This window comes from Prionailurus bengalensis, chromosome D3 (assembly GCF_016509475.1).
Source record: "Prionailurus bengalensis isolate Pbe53 chromosome D3, Fcat_Pben_1.1_paternal_pri, whole genome shotgun sequence".
In the NCBI taxonomy this organism is placed as follows: Eukaryota; Metazoa; Chordata; class Mammalia; order Carnivora; family Felidae; genus Prionailurus; species Prionailurus bengalensis.
The window spans coordinates 27,261,154-27,280,224 of NC_057356.1; the positions used below are offsets into that span (position 1 = coordinate 27,261,154).

Sequence of the window (19,071 nt, forward strand, 5' to 3'; positions counted from 1 at the left end):
CATGGAGGCTGCTTGAAATTTTCTCACCCCCTTTCTATGTCCCTCCCCTACTCTGTCTCTCTCAAAATAAATAAACTTAACCAAAAACAAAGACTGTAGCAAGAGCCAAAGAATGCTACTATAACATAATAAAGGGTACAATGGAATAGGAAGATCTAACGATTGCAAATATTTATGCACCCACCATGAGAGCACTCAAGTACATAAAACAATAACCAACATAAAAGAACTAATTGATAATAACACAGTAATAGGGCAATTTAACACCCCATTTACATCAATAGATCTTAATTTAAAAAATCACCAAAAAATACATCTTAACAGAAAATCACCAAAGAAACAGTGGCTTTGAGCCATACAGAGAAAGACAGTTACAATATGTGTTCACTCGTATGTGGATCCTGAGAAACTTAACAGGAACCCATGGGGGAGGGGAAGGAAAAAAAAGAGGTTAGAGTGGGAGAGAGCCAAAGCATAAGACACTCTTAAAAACTGAGAACAAACTGAGGGCTGATGGGGGGTGGGAGGGAGCGGAGGGTGGGTGATGGGTATTGAGGAGGGCACCTGTTGGGATGGGCACTGGGTGTTGTATGGAAACCAATGTGACAATAAATTTCATATATTAAAAAAAAGAAAAAAAAGAAACAATGGCTTTGAATGGCAGAGCGGACCAGATTGGACTTAAGAGATTTTTTCAGAACGTTCCATCCTAAAACAGAATACACGTTGTTTTCAAGTGTACATGGAATATTCTCAAGAATGGATCAGAAACAAAAAACAGGCCTTAGTTATTAAAAAACAATACATGCAGGTTAAATAACGTGCTGCTACACTGGAATGGGTTAAGCAGGAAATACAAGAAGAAATTTTAAAAAATACATGTATACAAATGGAAATGAGAAAACAATGGTCTGAAACCTTTGAGATGCTGCAAAAGTAGTCCTAAGAGGGAAGTACAAAGCAATATAAGCCTACTTCAAGAAGCAAGAAAAGTTTCAAACAACCTAACTTTACCCCTAAAGGAGCTAGAAAAAGAACAACAAATGAAGCCTGAAGCCAGCAGAAGAAAGCAAGTAATAATGATCAGAGCAGGGGGCCCTTGGGTGGCTTCACTGGTTAAGTGTCTGACTCGATTTGGGCTCAGGTCATGATCTCACAGTAGTGAGATCGAGCCCCGTGTTAGGCTCTGTGCTGGCAGCATGGAACCTGTCTGGGAGTCTCTCTCTCCCTCTCTCTCTCTCTCTCTCTGCCCATCCCCCACTCCTGTGTGGTCTCTCTCAACATAAAATTAAAAAAAGAGATTAAGGCAGAAATGAATGATAGACAAACAAAAAACAGATAAAACTAGAACAGATCAATGAAACCTCGAGCTGGTTCTTTGTAAAAATTAATAAAATTGATAAGGCGTTAGCCAGAGTCATCAACAAGAAAACAGAAAAGACCGAAATAAATAAAACCACAAATGTGAGAGTAGAAATAAGAACCAACACCACAGAGATACAAACATTTATGAGAGAATATTATGAAACACTGTATGCCAACAAATTGGACAACTTAGAAGAAATGAAAAAATTCCTAGAAACGTATAACTTACCAAACTAAAACAAGAAGAAATAGAAAATTTGAAAAAAAAATCAATAACCAGCAAGGAAACTGAATCAGGAATCAAAACACTCTCAACACACACAAGTCTAGGAGCAGATGACTTCAGATGTAAATTTTAACATGTAAAGAAGAGCTAATACCAAAGAAAGAAAGAAAGAAAGAAAGAAAGAAAAGAAAGAAAAGAAAAGAAAAGAAAAGGAAAAGTTTAACCTGTCCTTTTCAAATTGTTCCAGAAAAACATAAAAGCAAGGGAAATTTCCAAATTCATTCTATGCCAGCTTTACCCTGATACCCAAACCAGATAAAGACACCACAAAGAGAATCACAGGCCAGCATCTCTGATGAACATGCAAAATTCTTCAAGAAAATAAGCAAACTGAATCCAACAATACATTACAAAATCATTCACCAGGAGCAGGGGCAGCTGGGTGGCTTCGTCAGGTAAGCAGCCAACTTCAGCTCAGGTTACGATCTCAAGGTCCTTCGGTTTGAGCCCAGTTTCAGGCTCTGTTGACAGCTTGGACCCTGGAGCCTATTTCAGATTCTGTGTTTCCCTCTCTCTCTGTCCCTCCCTTGCTTGTGCTCTTTCTCAAAAATAAACATTAAAAAAAATCGTTCATTATAACCAAATGGGATTTATCCCTGGTGTGCAGGGGTGGTTCAATATTTGCAAATCAATGAATGTGCTACCTCATATTAATTTTCAAAAAAGCATAAAATCATATCATTGCAATAGATGCAGAAAAAGAATTTGACAAACTATAACAAACTATAACATCCATTCATGATGGATGTTTTTTTAAATTTTATTTATTTATTTTTATTTTATTTTTTTTCAATATATGAAATTTATTGTCAAAATGGTTTCCATACAACACCCAGGGCTCATCCCAAAAGGTGCCCTTCTCAATACCCATCACCCACCCTCCCCTTCCTCCCACCCCCCATCAACCCTCAGTTTGTTCTCAGTTTTCAAGAGTCTCTCATGTTTGGCTCTCTCCCAGTCTAACCTCTTTTTTTTTATTTTTCCTTCCCCTCCCCCATGGGTTTCTGTCAAGTTTCTCAGGATCCACATACGAGTGAACACATATGGTATCTGTCTTTCTCTGTATGGCTTATTTCACTTAGCATCACACTCTCCAGCTCCATCCACGTTGCCACAAAGGGCCATATTTCATTCTTTCTCATTGCCACGTAGTACTCCATTGTGTATATAAACCACAATTTCTTTATCCATTCATCAGTTGATGGACATTTAGGCTCTTCCCATAATTTGGCTATTGTTGAGAGTGCTGCTATAAACATTGGGGTACAAGTGCCCCTATGCCTCAGTACTCCTGTATCCCTTGGGGAAATTCCTAGCTGTGCTATTGCTGGGTCATAGGGTAGGTCTATTTTTAATTTTCTGAGGAACCTCCACACTGTTTTCCAGAGTGGCTGCACCAATTTGCATTCCCACCAACAGTGCAAGAGGCTTCCCGTTTCTCCACATCCTCTCCAGCATCTATAGTCTCCTGATTTGTTCATTTTGGCCACTCTGACTGGCGTGAGGTGATATCTGAGTGTGGTTTTGATTTGTATTTCCCTGATAAGGAGCGACGTTGACCACCTTTTCATGTGCCTGTTGGCCATCCGGATGTCTTCTTGAGAGAAGTGTCTATTCATGTTTTCTGCCCATTTCTTCACTGGGTTATTTGTGTTTCGGGTGTGGAGTTTGGTGAGCTCTTTATAGATTTTGGATACTAGCCCTTTGTCCGATATGTCATTTGCAAATATCTTTTCCCATTCCACTGGTTGCCTTTTCATTTTGTTGGTTGTTTCCTTTGCTGTGCAGAAGCTTTTGATCTTCATAAGGTCCCAGTAATTCATTTTTGCTTTTAATTCCCTTGCCTTTGGGGATGTGTCGAGTAAGAGATTGCTACGGCTGAGGTCAGAGAGGTCTTTTCCTGCTTTCTCCTCTAGGGTTTGGATGGTTTCCTGTCTCACATTCAGGTCCTTTATCCATTTTGAGTTTACTTTTGTGAATGGTGTGAGAAAGTGGTCTAGTTTCAACCTTCTGCATGTTGCTGTCCAGTTCTCCCAGCACCATTTGTTAAAGAGACTGTCTTTTTTCCATTGGATGTTCTTTCCTGCTTTGTCAAAGATGAGTTGGCCATACGTTTGTGGGTCTAGTTCTGGGGTCTCTTTTCTATTCCATTGGTCTATGTGTCTGTTTTTGTGCCAATACCATGCTGTCTTGATGATGACAGCTTTGTAGTAGAGGCTAAAGTCTGGGATTGTGATGCCTCCTGCTTTGGTCTTCTTCTTCAAAATTCCTTTGGCTATTCGGGGCCTTTGGTGGTTCCATATGAGTTTTAGGATTGCTTGTTCTAGTTTCGAGAAGAATGCTGGTGCGATTTTGATTGGGATTGCATTGAATGTGTAGATAGCTTTGGGTAGTATTGACATTTTGTCAATATTTACTCTTCCAATCCATGAGCAGGAATGTCTTTCCATTTCTTTATATCTTCTTCAATTACCTTCATAAGCTTTCTATAGTTTTCAGCATACAGATCTTTTACATCTTTGGTTAGATTTATCCCTAGGTATTTTATGCCTCTTGGCGCAATTGTGAATGGCATCAGTTTTTTTATTTGTCTTTCTGTTGCTTCGTTGTTAGTGTATAAGAATGCAACTGATTTCTGTACATTGATTTTGTATCCTGCAACTTTGCTGAATTCCTGTATCAGTTCTAGCAGACTTTTGGTGGAGTCTATCGGATTTTCCATGTATAATATCATGTCATCTGCAAAAAGTGAAAGCTTGACTTCATCTTTGCCAATTTTGATGCCTTTGATTTCCTTTTGTTATCCGATTGCTGATGCCAGAACTTCCAACACTATGTCAAACAACAGCGGTGAGAGTGGGCATCCCTGTCGTGTTCCTGATCTCAGGGAAAAAGCTCTCAGTTTTTCCCCATTGAGGATGATGTTAGCTGTGGGCTCGTCATAAATGGCTTTTATGATCTTTAAGTATGTTCCTTCTATCCCGACTTTCTCAAGGGTTTTTATTAAGAAACGGTGCTGAATTTTGTCAAAGGCCTTCTCTGCATCGATTGACAAGATCATATGCTCACGATGGATGTTTTGAAGAGCAGCACACCTGAACAAAGTAGGCTTAAAGGAACCATACCTCGACAGAATAAAGGCCATATATGGAAAATGAACAGCTAATATGATCCTAACTGGGGAAAAACTGAGAGAAAAACTTCTTAGATCTTGCTTCTAGTTATCTGCTTCTTCTCATTAGCACTGTTGGTTGTTAATAAATTAATCTTAACATTTATTACATCCTACTTTAATGGAGACCAACTTCTCCTATACAAGTTTATGTGTCATCTCTTTTTCTTTTCACCCACTGCTCCATTTATCATTTTTGTTTCTTTCTTAACGAACTCCCCAAAGGTTAGATTTCTTTTGTTCACAAATGTGTTAGGAAAAGCGTGGCCAGGACAGCTAGTGTCTGCCCCGCTCAGCTTCAGGTGGGGCAACTGAAAGGTTTGGGGCTGGATCCATTTGAAGACTTGTTCACTAACGTCTGGTTGTTGATGCTGGCTGTTGCCTGGGACTTCAGTTCAGGAGGCAGCAGAAACACTTAAACTGACACACCTGGACCCTCTTTGTGGCCTAGACTTCCTCACTAGATGGGGAGCTAGATTCCAAGTAAGCAGCCTGAGATACAGAGCAAGGCAGAATCTGTATCGCCTTTTGTCACCTAGGCTTGGAATACACACAGCATCATAGTCACATATTCTGTTCATTAGGAGCAAGCCACTAAGGTTGTTCCATGGTCTTTTTTTTTTTATTGAATTAATATTTGAAACCTATGGACACCTTTAAAAAGCAGTATAATTTACCCACTGGCCACAAATGTTTGTATTCCTCCCACCTGAAAAATACATTCACTCCCCTCCCCCTCCAATACCTCCTGCAAGTCTCAGTTATCATGGCATCAGGTTCAGGGCTTGAGCCCAAGATCTTACCATCTTAATCAGGTGCAGTGGGGATAAGCTGCCTGGGTTATGGTATCTAAAGTATAGCCCCTTGAGTGCAAGTGTTCTCAATATGAGGACTTGAGAACGAAAGAGACAGTTATTTACCACTCACAAATGCAACATTCTAGTCAACTGCTGAAGACTCTCCCATTCAGAAAAAGAAGATGGGAAGCACCCTAGTCCATAAGAGTTTTGAAATATAGCCTGATGCATGCTGTCAATTCTTAGGATAGGATTTAGTCCTAACCACGGGAATACTTTCTCCATGTCTCTTCCCTTTCTTTACTCTTTGAGTTCTTGGTTCCTTCCTTTTCATAAGGAATGACCCGTATTTACAGCTGTTTTTTCATCCTGCTTCCTCCCTGTGGGACTTCTAAGACCCAAAGGCCTCTTTTCCTTTTGCAAGATTTGGTCTCTTGTAGTCCAAGCTAGCAAGTAGTATGTTTGCTACTATAAATCTCTTACCTTTTTTAGTTTTCTATAAATAGTACTGGATTTCATGCCGTGTTGTAGCAAAGCGACCCTCCCAAGTCCTTTTGAGATCAGCTTTTCGCTTCAGGTTTCCTGTGAAGCTCTTATATGACAATGCCTTTAAAATTCGTCTACTCTTGGGGCTCCTGGCTGGCTCAGTTGGTAGAGCATGTGACACTTGATCTCTGGGTGCTGAGTTTAAGCCCCATGTCGGGTGTGGAACCTACTTTAAAAAAAAATCTTATAGTCTTAAGATCCCTAAAGAAATTGGAGGCATACCTTAAATCTTTCTGTTTTCCTGATAGCACCCTGGATTTTCTCGTCACCCAAAAGCCATTTCTTCATGTTGGCATTATTTGCCAGTTCCACATGTAGAGAGGCTGTAAATGAGAAACAGATACTTGAACCCAGTAAGTCCTGGTTCCTTTCAGTTGCATAGTCTTTCTTTAGTTTCTCTTTCCTATCCGTTTTACTTTCAGGTATTTTGTAGCATGACTTCCCTTTCCTCCAGTGTCATTTTCTTCACTTGCTTAGAAACCCTTGCTGTCAGCCTCTTCACAGGCCATCAGGCTTCCACTAAGAGTCTTGTGGCGGCCCTGTTTGGGTCTCATTCTTATGCTTTTCTACATCTTTCCAGGTTCCACCTACCTCCCGGTTCAAAGGAAGTTTAGTTTTAGGTTTTTTTCAATAGCAGCACACCGGTTTTAGTATCAGTATCTGTGGTAGTAATTGACTGCTGCATAATAAGCCACCTCAAAGCCTAGTAGTTCAAAACAGCATTTATCTCGTTCACCAATCTTTAGTTTAGGCAAAGCAGAGTAGGGCAACTCATTTCTTCTTCATTTGGCATCAGCTGGCATAACTGGAAGCTGGAGACTAGAATCATCTAAAGGCTTGTTCATGCACGTGTTTGGCTGTTGAGGCTGGCCTTTGGCTAGGACGTTGGCTAGTCTCAGCTGGAGTATCTACATGAAGACTCACTAGGTAGCCTGGGATTCCTCACAACGTGGTGGCTGGGTTCTAAGGGTGAGCTTCCCTAGACAAAGAAAGTCAGATGGAAGCTGTATCACATTTTCCAAGCTGGCCTTAAAAATCACAGCAGTTCTGCATATTCTGTTCACTAGAAACCAGTTACTGAAGCTAGCATATATTTAAGGGGAGGGATTTTCACAGAAGTATCAACAAATTTATAAAACGACCACATCCACTCACCTTGTCTTACCAATCATATGTAATGGATGGAAGACCTTTCCAACTCAGCATCACTGAAACTCCAGCCAGTTTTGTTCTTGTGGTTGTTGTTGTTGTGTAGTATGATCTCTTATTTTCTAGAGTGTAACAAAGGATTACAAGATAACAGTATTGAAATAAGTTTTTATTTTGCCTCAAAAAAATATGTGGATTATCCAATTAAAGTTTTACACTGGGAGATGTGATTTCTTAACCTGGAGAATCATTTCTCCTGGGAATGCAGTTCAAATTGGCATTAAAACATTTGCAGCTCAGAAAAAGGCCGTGGCATTAGAATCATTACCTATAGATTCACGAATTAGAGTCTTATTTTCAGAGTCTTATCTTGGGACGTATTTTTGGACGCGCGCAAACATAAGTCAATATGATATTGCTAAAACTTCTTTAAAAATGATGGAGTGTGAAGATGGGGGAAGGGCTAAGAGACTTTCTCCTAAGAGGGGACTTATTTTATGAAAGAAAGATATGAAAGAATGATAGAAAAATAAAAGTATAGAATCAAGTGCAAATGTTGTGTAGTAAAGACAATGATAGCAAAGATCTATTTCAGTAACACCTGATGGCTTTAAGTTTGCTCTTGATTTTCTGAGTTGTTTAAGGTTCCACATTCTAAGACAGGTAACATTTTATTGCAAATGAGTTTATTTAAAATTTTGAGTGCCTGGCTGGCTCAGTTACTCTTGATCTTGAGATTGTGAGTTCAAGCCTCACACTGGGCTTAGAGATTACTTAAAATCTGAAAAAAAAATTTGATCGTAGTTTTGAGTTAGACTCTTTTCACTCCACTTCCAAACTATAGTGTTTTATTCATGCAGGCTGATGTCCTTACAACAGAACTGGAAACTACATCTTCAAAACGTCTACACCTGGATGCCAAAAATCAAATTCTTCAACAAGAGTTATTATCAATGAAAGCTTTTGAAGAAGAACGTGAAAAACTAGAGAGCAATAACAAGAAGTTACAACGAGAAGTAGTAAAATTGAAACAATTTATGGAAATGAATATGGTAGAACGCAGTCAAGTGGAACAGTATAAACGGGAGATTGAAGAAAGAGCACGACTGGACACAGTACAAAAATTACACGAAGTCAACCTGTTTTTACAGGTTAATTGATTGATCTGTAATGTGCTTTCGTTCATTTCACTGCAAATTACATTTTGGATAGATGTACTGTATGGGTTTCCTCTACTTGCTTTATGGAAATTTGTAGATTTCTGGAGGCATTTGTTCCTCCCTTTAAAGATTTCAGTTTTCATCATTGTTGCTACTAAATCGAGAGGATAAGAAAAAATGATGATTTAAACAACTAGTCTCACTATGAAGAGGAAAAGAAAAATTATGATTTAAAAATTGCACTCTACTTGGATTATTCTTAAGTTTATTGTTGACTTTTAAAATTTTGTCATTGATTCTATTATTTGAATTATCAGATTGCGTGAATACTAATACAGGAATGATTGAACTTTAATTTTATAAATCATATTTAATTCAGTTGACATTGATGATAAATATTTTACACTCGGGCTTTTTTTTTTTTCCTTTAAAATTGCTCTCTGAATCATTGACTCAGAACTAAAGGAAACAGGTATAATTAATTATTCAGATTATAGCTATTTAAAAACTATCCTGTTAATTTGCTTTAGGCACAAGCAGCAGCTCAAGAAAACTTGGACCAGTTAAGAAAAAATGCTCATGCTTCAACGAGAAGTCAAATGGAACTTAGAATTGAAGATCTGGAATCTCAGGTCTCTACAATGAAGACGTCTCAAGAAGATTCTACTAAAACAGAGTTGGAAACCTACAGGCAACTCTACCTAGAAGAATTAAAAGTTAGAAAGTCCTTGAGAAGTGAACTGAACAGGTAAGCCAAAACAGAATCATAGACAAGAAATTTAGCTTATTCATTTGCCTCTAAAGCATAATTTCTGTGGAGCCAAGATCATGAGATGAGTAGGAAGTGAAAGCCAACTAGATCGTGTAATTTTGGAAAATGATATTTCTAAGTGAACTTACCTTTGAAAGGTTAGTCCAGGACAGTTTGCATCCCTCCTCTTCTTTTTGGTTTTACAGGACCTCTTCTCCCACCCCACCGCCCCCCCCCCCCCCCCGCCCTGTATATTTTCCATTGATCGGATCTGCTAGTCTTTAAGTGCATTGTTTGAAGCTTTCTCATTTAGAAGCATATTATTATAAAATTGCTTGTCAGAAGTACCCTAAATAGAAATGTCGATGAGTTCATTTTTGGAAGATGACATCTTTAACCTAAAAGGTCAAGTACTACTACTACTCATCCTGGCAGCTTGGTACATTTATTCTCTTGATTGTGAACTTTGGTATTATTACTAGAGTGGGCCTTGAGACAAACTGTCCTTTATGGTTTTTCTACTTTACATAATGGCATACATGTGAAATACAGAAAGACTCACACAGGGCTGAAGGGGAGTAGCGTTCCCAAAGTGGCTAAAAGGAGCACCGTGGTGGGAGGGAGGTATGTGGAAGACTGAAGACAGAAAGGGCAGATTCTGCCTCCAGTGCCTTGGTAACTGTTATAAGCTAATTGCCTCTGTAGCTGTTTTAATTCTTTCTGATCACACGTCTGCCATCTACTATCTCCCCTAGAGATTGTTGGTCTCAGTGATTCCTCGGTGTCAAATGCTCAGTTTCTTTGAGATAGTAAGTGAAATGTACAAGAGTGGTGAAAGCAAACGCTTGAAAATGTCTTTGAGGGATGGTTTATTTTTAGATCTGTAAACAGGTTTACTAAATATAAGTGTGTATATATACTGGCATCCTGAAGGGTGTTGTCAGTACAGCCATTCCAGAAGACAGCAAGTATTATTCGTTAAGCCATGTACATCACTGATAGCCACTTCTCTCCCTTCCCTAACTTGAATTGTTAGTTAGGGATCCCCCTGGAAACATAAGTATTTCTTTAGAACAATTTTAAAAGTATAATTTTAGATAGTAGGTGTGCTCTGTCACATGTTCAGTGTTAAAACACTGTTCAATGGCAAATGCTATTGACTATTATGGAAACTTAAAAAGATGTAAGTCATTTAGGAATGATTTAGGGAAAAAGAAAATGTATTTGTGTTTTTTAATCTTCACAGGACTAATGAGAGACTGTCAGAGAGTAATACAAAACTTCTTGCGGAGAAACAGCAGCATCAAACTTCACTCAGGACTCTTACTATGAGCCTAGGCCTGGAAACACCTTATTGTGGACATTTTGGAAATAATTCAGTGCTCAATGGAAACCTTACTCCAAGAAGAAACTTAGGGATTCCTACCTTAAACCCACGGCCATCATATGCCTACTGGGAGACTTCCTTGTGGAAGGTTAGTTATATTATCTGTTTTACTTTGGGTTTCAGATATCTGATATAATTGTTGCTTTTAATTTGGTGAAATTCTGAGTTGTTTAAGTATCTAATACATACGAAGTAAAAGTCATAATTATATATGCTAAGAAAGAACTGAGGTAAATTTTATATATATATAAATTTTACATATGTGAATATATATATATATATATATATATATATATATATATATATATTAGTCCCTTGATCTCTCATTTCCAAGAGATACTTATTTTTATTTTATTTTAGCGAGAGAATGAGTGAGTGCATGCAGGGGAGGGGCAAAAGGAGAGGGAGAAAGAGAATCCCAAGCAGGTTTCATGCTCAGCACTGAGCCGAATGTGGGGCTCAGTCTCAAAACCATGAGATCATGACCTGAATCAAAATCAAGATTTGGACACTGAAAACAACTGAGCCACCCAGGTGTGCCACAAGAGACCCCTAGTATTAACTGTATTCAATAAATATAACTAAACTGACCCATGTTAAATTTCTTGAAAAGCTTTCATTTAAATTTGATTTTAGAAAGTAAATGTTATTGCCTGTTGACCACAGGTACACTTAGATGCTTGGACTTATTTTCGGTTGGCAGTGGTTCATAAACATTTGAAGGTTTTGCTATCATCCAGTTTTTGCACCCCTGTATGTCAGTGAATGATCCTCCTCCAAACACTTAACGACATATGAATGTTTACTATTTAAAAGAATCCAAGGGGGTGCCTGGGTGGCTCAGTCATTTCAGCGTCTAACTCTTGATCTCAGCTCAGGTTTTGATCTCAGGGTCATGAGTTCAAGTCCTGAATTGGGCTCTACACTAAGCGTGGAGGCTACTTTAAACAAAAAAAAAAATAACCCATGGTAAGTCCTTTTTCATGAATTAAATCAACTTGTAACACTAAAAAGGTTAATTTCTCTTTTAAGTTAAATTTTTGCTATTTTCTTACATGAGAATACATCTTTAATTGCTCTCTTACTTATGGCACTCTTTTTTCTTTTTCCTTTTTTTTTTTTGACTAATAGCACCTCTTTCAATTTTTATAAAATATCTTGCTGAGCGATTGTAGAGCATTTTATAAATAGCTAAATCAAGCAAATATGTGAATTTTTAACATGAAGCTTTTATTTCTTCAAATGAGTTCTTTGCCCGTTTCTCTTTTCTTTTTCTGGAACCCCTTGAATGCAAGTATTATTACACTGGATGTTGTCCCACAGGTCCCTTAACCTAGTCTCATTTTTAAAGTTCTTTTTTCTTTTTTGTTTTTCAGCTTGGATGATTTCTACTACCCTGTCTTGCAAATTGTTGATCTGTTCTTCTGCATCTTCTTATCTGCTGTTGATTCCCCCTAGTGTATTTGTCATTTCTGTTATTGTATCCTTCAGCTCTGATTGGTTCTTTTTTATATCTTCTATCTCTTTGTAGATGTTATCACTGGATCCATTCATTCTCCTCCCAAGTTCACTGAGCATCTTTATGACCTTTACCTTGAACTCATCACTTCTCTCTGTTTTTTTTTTCTTAGTTTTTTTTCTTAGTTTTGTTAGTTTTTTTTTTCCTTAGGTTTTGTCATGTTCTTTCATTTGGAAGGTATTCCTCTGTGTCCTCAGTTTGTCTGACTTTCTATGTTTGTTTCTAAAATGGTTTCTTTCAACTTTTTCTCTCTTTTGAGTGGGCGTTGCTTTTGAACAATGTACATTAGTTATGAAGTCAAGGAAGAAGAGAATGTTTCTGTAAGTGTTGTCTAGTCATTTTTCTTGGTGGAGCTGTGACAGGTGACACTGGGTAGGCGACAAGTAACACTGCTCTTCTCTTTCTAAATTCAGAACACAGGAGACAGGGAGATGGAGAGAAACTGAGTAGCTTTATTACTAATACACACTAACGAATTGGAGGATATGATTTAGGTTATGTTAGCCACACTGGGCTTCCTCCCAAATTGGGCACTTCCCCACACAGTTGTCAATTGAGGAAACAAATGCTTGACACCCACCCTGGGGGCAGGGTGCTTACCACAGAGCTGAGAGCAGACCCAAATTCATGTTACTGTGGGCAGGCACATCTTTTCAAAGAGGAGACTCAGAAACACATAAGCACTGCCTAGCTCCTTCTCCCAAATTCACCCATTAGGTAAGTCTCCCTTCCTGTCGGGAGGGAGAGAGAGAGAAGTCCAAATGTGAGAAGTGAAGGTTCACCTATTATTTCTGACTGGATTTCAATTATAAATAAAGTGAATTGTGTCTTTTGTACATACCAACTAATGATGAGAGGTTAGACAGAAGCATGCTAGATGGGAAAGAGAAATCTGTTGGGTTTTAAATTTTGCTGTAAATAACCACACCATGGGTTCACTCATTTGTTGATTGAGTTTGATAAACCAAATTTCTTTGGAAGAAATAAATCATTCTTTCAGGAAGAATTTCCTCCGTTTCAGCTTGCTTGCTTCACCTGAAGATTTTCTCTCTCAAGTTCTCTGTCCTGTGGTTGCAAACAGTTGTGCTTAAAAATTGACTGCTACTAAAAGGAGTTAACATAATTTCTGTTCCTTTATTTTTATTCACGACTTTAAAATTTGTAATTTAGTTAGAGAGCAACTATCGTGTGCCTCATACCTAAACATTATTGAGCCACATGACAAAGTTTTATGTATTCATTTTCTCTGAGTTATACTTAAAATATACATATTTTTCCTGACTATGAGGAAGTAACTGGCATAGAACTCTAGCCTTGGTAAGACCGGAAGTGTATTCCTGGTCTGCATCTACTTGGTTTCATGACCTCAGGCAAAGAACACTCTCTCTGAGCCCTTTTTGTCTATGACGCAAAATTCGGGATTTTGACTAAATTAGTGACTTTTATACCTTCAACATAATTTTTTTTCAAAGAATAGAACGTAATTTTTTTTTGCATTAAACTGTATTGTGTAAAACAGAGAGAAGTAGAGCTGTCTAACTAAAGGAGAGATGGAGACTATGGCTGTGACTTCCTTGTCCCTCAATCCTGCGGTGGGTGTCCCCAACCGAACCTTAGATTTCTATGGGCCATATTTGAATGCTAACAGTAATGAGAAAATCCTTCTAATTAAAAATTCTTTAAAAGTGTTCTTTGAATTAAAATTTGCTGATATATAGTTTTTCTGTGTATAATTTTCTCACCCTCTTATATTTCTGATAAATGGAAAGGTATACATAAAAGTATACATGTGTCCTCATTCATGGACTTGAAAGCTATTTTCACCATCGAAACACAGTTTTTACCTAGAAATAAACATAAAGGTCACAGAGGTAAATATTTAGGAAAAGAGCTTTTGGGGAAAAGATGCAACATTACCTTGGTAGTTCCTTAAGTCATGTCATGTAAAAAACGTGGTTTCTATTTTATATCGATATTATTAATAGTAATATAAAATTGTTTGAGTAAAGCCTTCCCCCATCATCTGGTATTGAGTTATTAATTTTATAAGTCGGGTATAGTAATGTTGTCCCATTCATTTTATAAGGCCTGAATATAATGCTATTGTCAAAAAAGTGTTATGGTTCCTCAAAAACTTAAAAATAGATATTCATTAATTCCACTACTGCGTATTTACCCAAAGAAAATGAAAACACTAATTTGAAAAGTTGTGTGCATCCCTATGTTTATTGAAACATTGTTTGCAATAACCAAAATATGGAAGCAACCTAAGTGTCCACCGATAGATGAATGGATAAAGAAGATGTGTAATATGTATACAATGAAATATACCTCAGCTATCAAAAAGAATGAGATCTTGCCATTTGTGACAACATTGATAGACCTAGAAGGTATTAGGCGAGGTGAAATAAATCGGAGAAAGACAAATAAATACCATCTGATTTCACTTACATGTGGAATATAAAAAAACCAAACAAGTCAACAAACAGAATCATAAGTACAGAGGACACATTGGTGGTTGGTAGAGGGGAGGTGGGTAGAGAGTAAGGACAAAATAAGGTGAAGAGGAGGAAGAGGTACAAATTCCAGTTATAAAATAGGTAAGTCACAGGAATGAAGAATACAGCATATGAAGTATCGTCAATAATATTGTATTAATGTTGTATGGTGACAGAGGGTAACTACACGTACGGTAGTGAGCATAGCATAGTGTCTACAATTGTCCAATCTGAATTTGTATACTGAAATGAGTGTAACATTGTCTGTCAACTATACTTCAATTAAAAAAAGGTATTAGGGAAAACAGTCTCTGAAAATATTGGGAAACATGTCAGCCAAAACATTTGTCCTCACACCTACATTTGTAAAGACGTTGGAATCCTTATCACCAGTGTTGATTATGTTCAGTACGCTATTTTGGAGCCCGTTTGGGGCATTCAGGGAGAGGCTACCTTGTATAAGAAAGATCCAAATAAGAACATTCTAGATAGGAACAGTTGTAATATACAGTTGACCCTTGACCAACATGGTTTCGAACTGTGCGGGTCTACTTTACTTACACATGGATTATTTTTGGATACTGTATAGTACTGTAAGTGTATTTCCTCTTCCTTCTGTTTTTCTCAATGTCCTTTTTTTTGCCCTGGCTTATTCTACTGTACAAAACATGTACGAATCGACTGTTTATGTTACCGGTAAGGCTTCCGGTCAACAGTAGGCGATTAGTAATTAAGTTTTGGGGGGATGAAAAAATTATATGCAGGTTTTTGACTGCACCGCAACCCCTGTGTTATTCAGGGGTCACCTGTAGTTGGAAATATTCGTACACATTTCATAAGTAAGTAGATAGCCATCACTTTAATAAGTCAAGTGTTTCCAAACTTGGTCCTAATTTGGAGAAAGGAAACAAACTTACAATTGAAAATTGCATATTGTTTTCCTTATCTCTAATTGAGAAAGTTATAAATCAGAAGCTAAATTTGAAAACTGTTGCAACCCTCTATTTTTCCTTTCTTCAAAGAGATTTTCTGAAATCTTTGTGTGCATATGAAAAGAAATAAGTGTTTTAGTCATAATACAGATAGCAAAATATTACCACTCAATTTTTTGCCAGTAGAATTTTCCACATGACAGCATGACAGTCCCACTTTCTTCATTTTATATGTATTTAAGAGTCGGTCCTGAAAAATTAACAGCAAAAGCATTCCTTCAAATTTTGTGTTTCTTAAAGTGAAAGAATGGAAAGCCCATTTTAAGGAACAATTCATTCAGGTAAAAAACTGATTAAACTTTCATAAAGGGCAGGTTTTCTAATCATTTCCAAGTAATAATTCAGTATACAATATGATTCTTGTTTAAACTTTTTTGTACCAGTAAGATCAAACATCACCTTTCAGAGATTATACACATTCAATAGATCAATATTAATTGTGCTTTTTATCAGATTCACTTAAATAGCATTATACATACATATATATATATATATATATACACACACACACACACACACATATATATATAATATACACATATTATATATACGTATACACACACACACACACACACACATATATATATACACACATATATACGTGTGTGTGTCTGTATGTATGTATGTATCTGTTCTCCATTACCTACAACTAACATAAAATAGGTAGGAATTTATTTTACTCATGTGATTGTCTTTCTATGGAAGTAATCCCTAACTTTGGTTTAATCTCTACAAGTATTGTTTCAAGACCACATGTCGTAAGCTATATATAATTCCTACAATGCCTTTTGTTTACCTTACACATTCTAAATAATATTTGACTTATCTCAGATGCAGCGGGAGTTGGAGAAAGGAGTAACCAGAGCACTAGAAGAAGGTATGTTGCCAAAAATGTATGAAGTTAGATATCATTGATTTCTGAAATAAACTATAAATAGTAAATGGCATCCCTTTCCATTGTTTGGATAATGGATACTGCATTCACATTTTTTTGTACATATCTAATAAAAAATGTAAAAGATGAGCATAATGAAGAACACACTTCTTCCTCATTTAGTCCTCATGTTCCATAGCTCTTTTAAAATCTCCCAAAAGTCTAGGGGCACCCAGGTGGCTCAGTCGGTTGGGCGACTGATTTCAGCTCAGGTGGGTTCAGACCCTACAGAGGGCTCTGTGCTGAAAGCTCGGAGCCTGGAGCCTGCTTCAGATTCTGGGTCTCCCTCTCTCTGTGCCCCTGCCCGCTTGTGGTTTGTCTCTCTCTCAAAACTAAATAAACGTTAAAGAAGTTTTTTCAATCTCCCTAAGTCTATATATCTGTTATTATTTCTGGCGATAATCTTCCTTCACTGGTGCCATCCCTATGGAGCTGTCAACCTGCACAAGTCTCAGAAAAGGTGTGCTTTATCAAATTGTTGTTTCCGCTAGTGATAGAAGACCCAAAAAGCCAAAGTCGTCTTAGTAATGCTTGGTTAAGTAAGTAGAGGTCATATAGCTGTCACTTGACAGGTAACGGGTTTCAATCTTCACTCATTGACTTTGTCATTGCTTTTGCCCTTGGGTGAAACTTCAAATTCCTTAGCATGGAATGAAAACACCCAAATCAGTTTGCTTCTTGCCAGATTATTCAGCCTTGTCTCACTATTTGCCCTACTCTGCTGCTTTGCTCTAGCACCTTGTCACACTAAACTACTCATAATTGCACAAGTGTTCTTCCTCACATCTAGCTCTTTCTATGTGCTTCTTCCCTCTACCTAGCATACTATTTTCTTGTCCTTCAGGTGTCAGCTTACATATCACCTTCACCAAAAAGCAGACAATATTGATGCAAAACTGGGATGTCCCTTCTGTATGTTCCAGTAGTGCTGTGTTTTATACCTGTCACTTACATCTGTATATCAAGGAAGGTCCTGTTCAGAAATGTTTGGAAATGCCTGTTTGATTTTTCAGTTTATCGTTTATGATTGTTCAGGGTGGACTGTGTCCTCATCTTGTAATTTCACCTTGTAATGAAAAAACCAGAAACTCTGATAATTATCCACAATAGCAATTCATTCAGTGTGCAACCCTGAGCAAAATATATTGAATACTAATCTTGGGTTTCATAATGCAGTTGTACATAGTTACTTTCCAATTTTCTTGACACCTTTTCATAAAGGCCCCAACTTTCTTTTTTTTCTTTTTCTTTTCTTTTCTTTCTTTTTTTTTTTAATTTTTTTTAACGTTTATTTATTTTTGAGACAGAGAGAGACAGAGCATGAACGGGGGAGGGTCAGAGAGAGGGAGACACAGAATCTGAAACAGGCTCCAGGTTCTGAGCTGTCAGCACAGAGCCTGACGCGGGGCTCGAACTCACGGACCGTGAGATCATGACCTGAGCCGAAGTCGGCCGCTTAACCGACTGAGCCACCCAGACGCCCCATCTTTCTTTTTTTTTTTAAGGACTTGTAGTGAAAAGTATTTTGGAGACAGAAGATAATTCTTTCTTTTCCTTTTCAGTTGCTCCCGAGTTTGAACGAGGATCCTGTAGAACTCCTTTAGTATCCACTGATGATTCAATTCTAAATCAAGATCCAGTATGGAAAGCGTCACGAGAATATGTACAGATTTTGAACAAAAATTATATGATTTGAAAAATAAATAGAAAAAAATTTACTGGGTGCTTACAAAACATTTTCATTGTTTCCCAAGTGAACACACTATATGGAAAAATCTTGATTAAAGGAAAATGTTTTTGTGTCATATGTGTGTAATGAAAATCTGTATAATATTTTAAACTATGTTTCTTGGCATCTCATTAACTTTTAAGCACATTTTGTACGTGGAAACCAGCACTAGAGGGTTTGACATACATCAGACTGTTCCATTCCCTGCGGTTTGAACAGCACCCAGACAACCAAGTTGTCATTAATACTTCAGTAGTGTCCATGGATGACTTTTTTGTATTTTCCAATTTTTACCACTATATGTGGGCCTAAAGATTTAGATGTTAGTTTGATGTATTCCTGCTATGGCTATTGCCAATGTTTGCACATACTAGAATTTTTTATAGAGCCATAAAACCTATTTATAATTTTAATTGTAAACACTGATTCATAGCTCTTTCCACATGGAGAAATGAGATTTGCCTAAGGCTTTTCACCTTTTCTATTTATTTAGTTAGTTATTTTTGATTTGCTTTTTGGAAACAAAGTTAGAGAAAAGAAAAAATAGAGAAACAACAAAAAAAAAGAACTCCCCCCCACCCCCGCTCCAGAGCCATTTGCAAGTAAATTACTAATGGGATGCCTGATTCCTGTAGCATTTAAAGCCTACAAGTCAGTACATTCCACATAACTACCATACAACCTTCACAATCAGAACATTAACTCTAATACACTTGTCGCTTGAACAATGGGGTTAAGGGCTCCGAGCCCTGCCCCCCACAGTCAAAAAGCCATGAACTTTTGACC

At 37.5% G+C, this 19,071-nt stretch overlaps 1 protein-coding gene and 1 long non-coding RNA gene across 11 annotated transcripts in view; one reads left to right on the forward strand and one right to left on the reverse strand.

Moving 5' to 3' along the window:
* LOC122471003 (ankyrin repeat domain-containing protein 26-like) overlaps window positions 1–18,361 on the forward strand; it is a 115,134-nt gene extending 96,773 nt beyond the window's left edge. For 6 of the 7 annotated variants that reach the window (XM_043559318.1, XM_043559321.1, XM_043559324.1 and 3 more), the window contains 5 exons: window positions 8,176–8,466; window positions 9,006–9,223; window positions 10,473–10,701; window positions 16,454–16,499; window positions 18,119–18,361. In XM_043559318.1, coding sequence (XP_043415253.1) covers window positions 8,176–8,466; window positions 9,006–9,223; window positions 10,473–10,701; window positions 16,454–16,499; window positions 18,119–18,252 — 918 coding nt within the window. In that variant the 3' untranslated portion in view covers window positions 18,253–18,361. Of the gene's footprint in view, window positions 1–8,175; window positions 8,467–9,005; window positions 9,224–10,472; window positions 10,702–11,989; window positions 13,139–16,453; window positions 16,500–18,118 lie in introns of those variants that run through there. The other variant, XM_043559323.1, reaches the window with a different exon arrangement.
* LOC122471007 lies at window positions 4,992–16,184 on the reverse strand. Of its 4 annotated transcripts, XR_006294057.1 has the most exons (5): window positions 15,728–15,813; window positions 12,974–13,976; window positions 12,733–12,863; window positions 7,322–7,437; window positions 4,992–7,145 (listed from the first exon to the last, which is right to left on the reverse strand). It is a non-coding gene; the product is annotated as an uncharacterized LOC122471007 (long non-coding RNA). The 4 variants fall into 4 exon arrangements; XR_006294058.1 differs by having other exon boundaries at window positions 4,992–6,489; window positions 12,733–13,976; XR_006294056.1 differs by having other exon boundaries at window positions 12,733–13,976.
* Window positions 18,362–19,071: the final 710 nt, after the last annotated feature.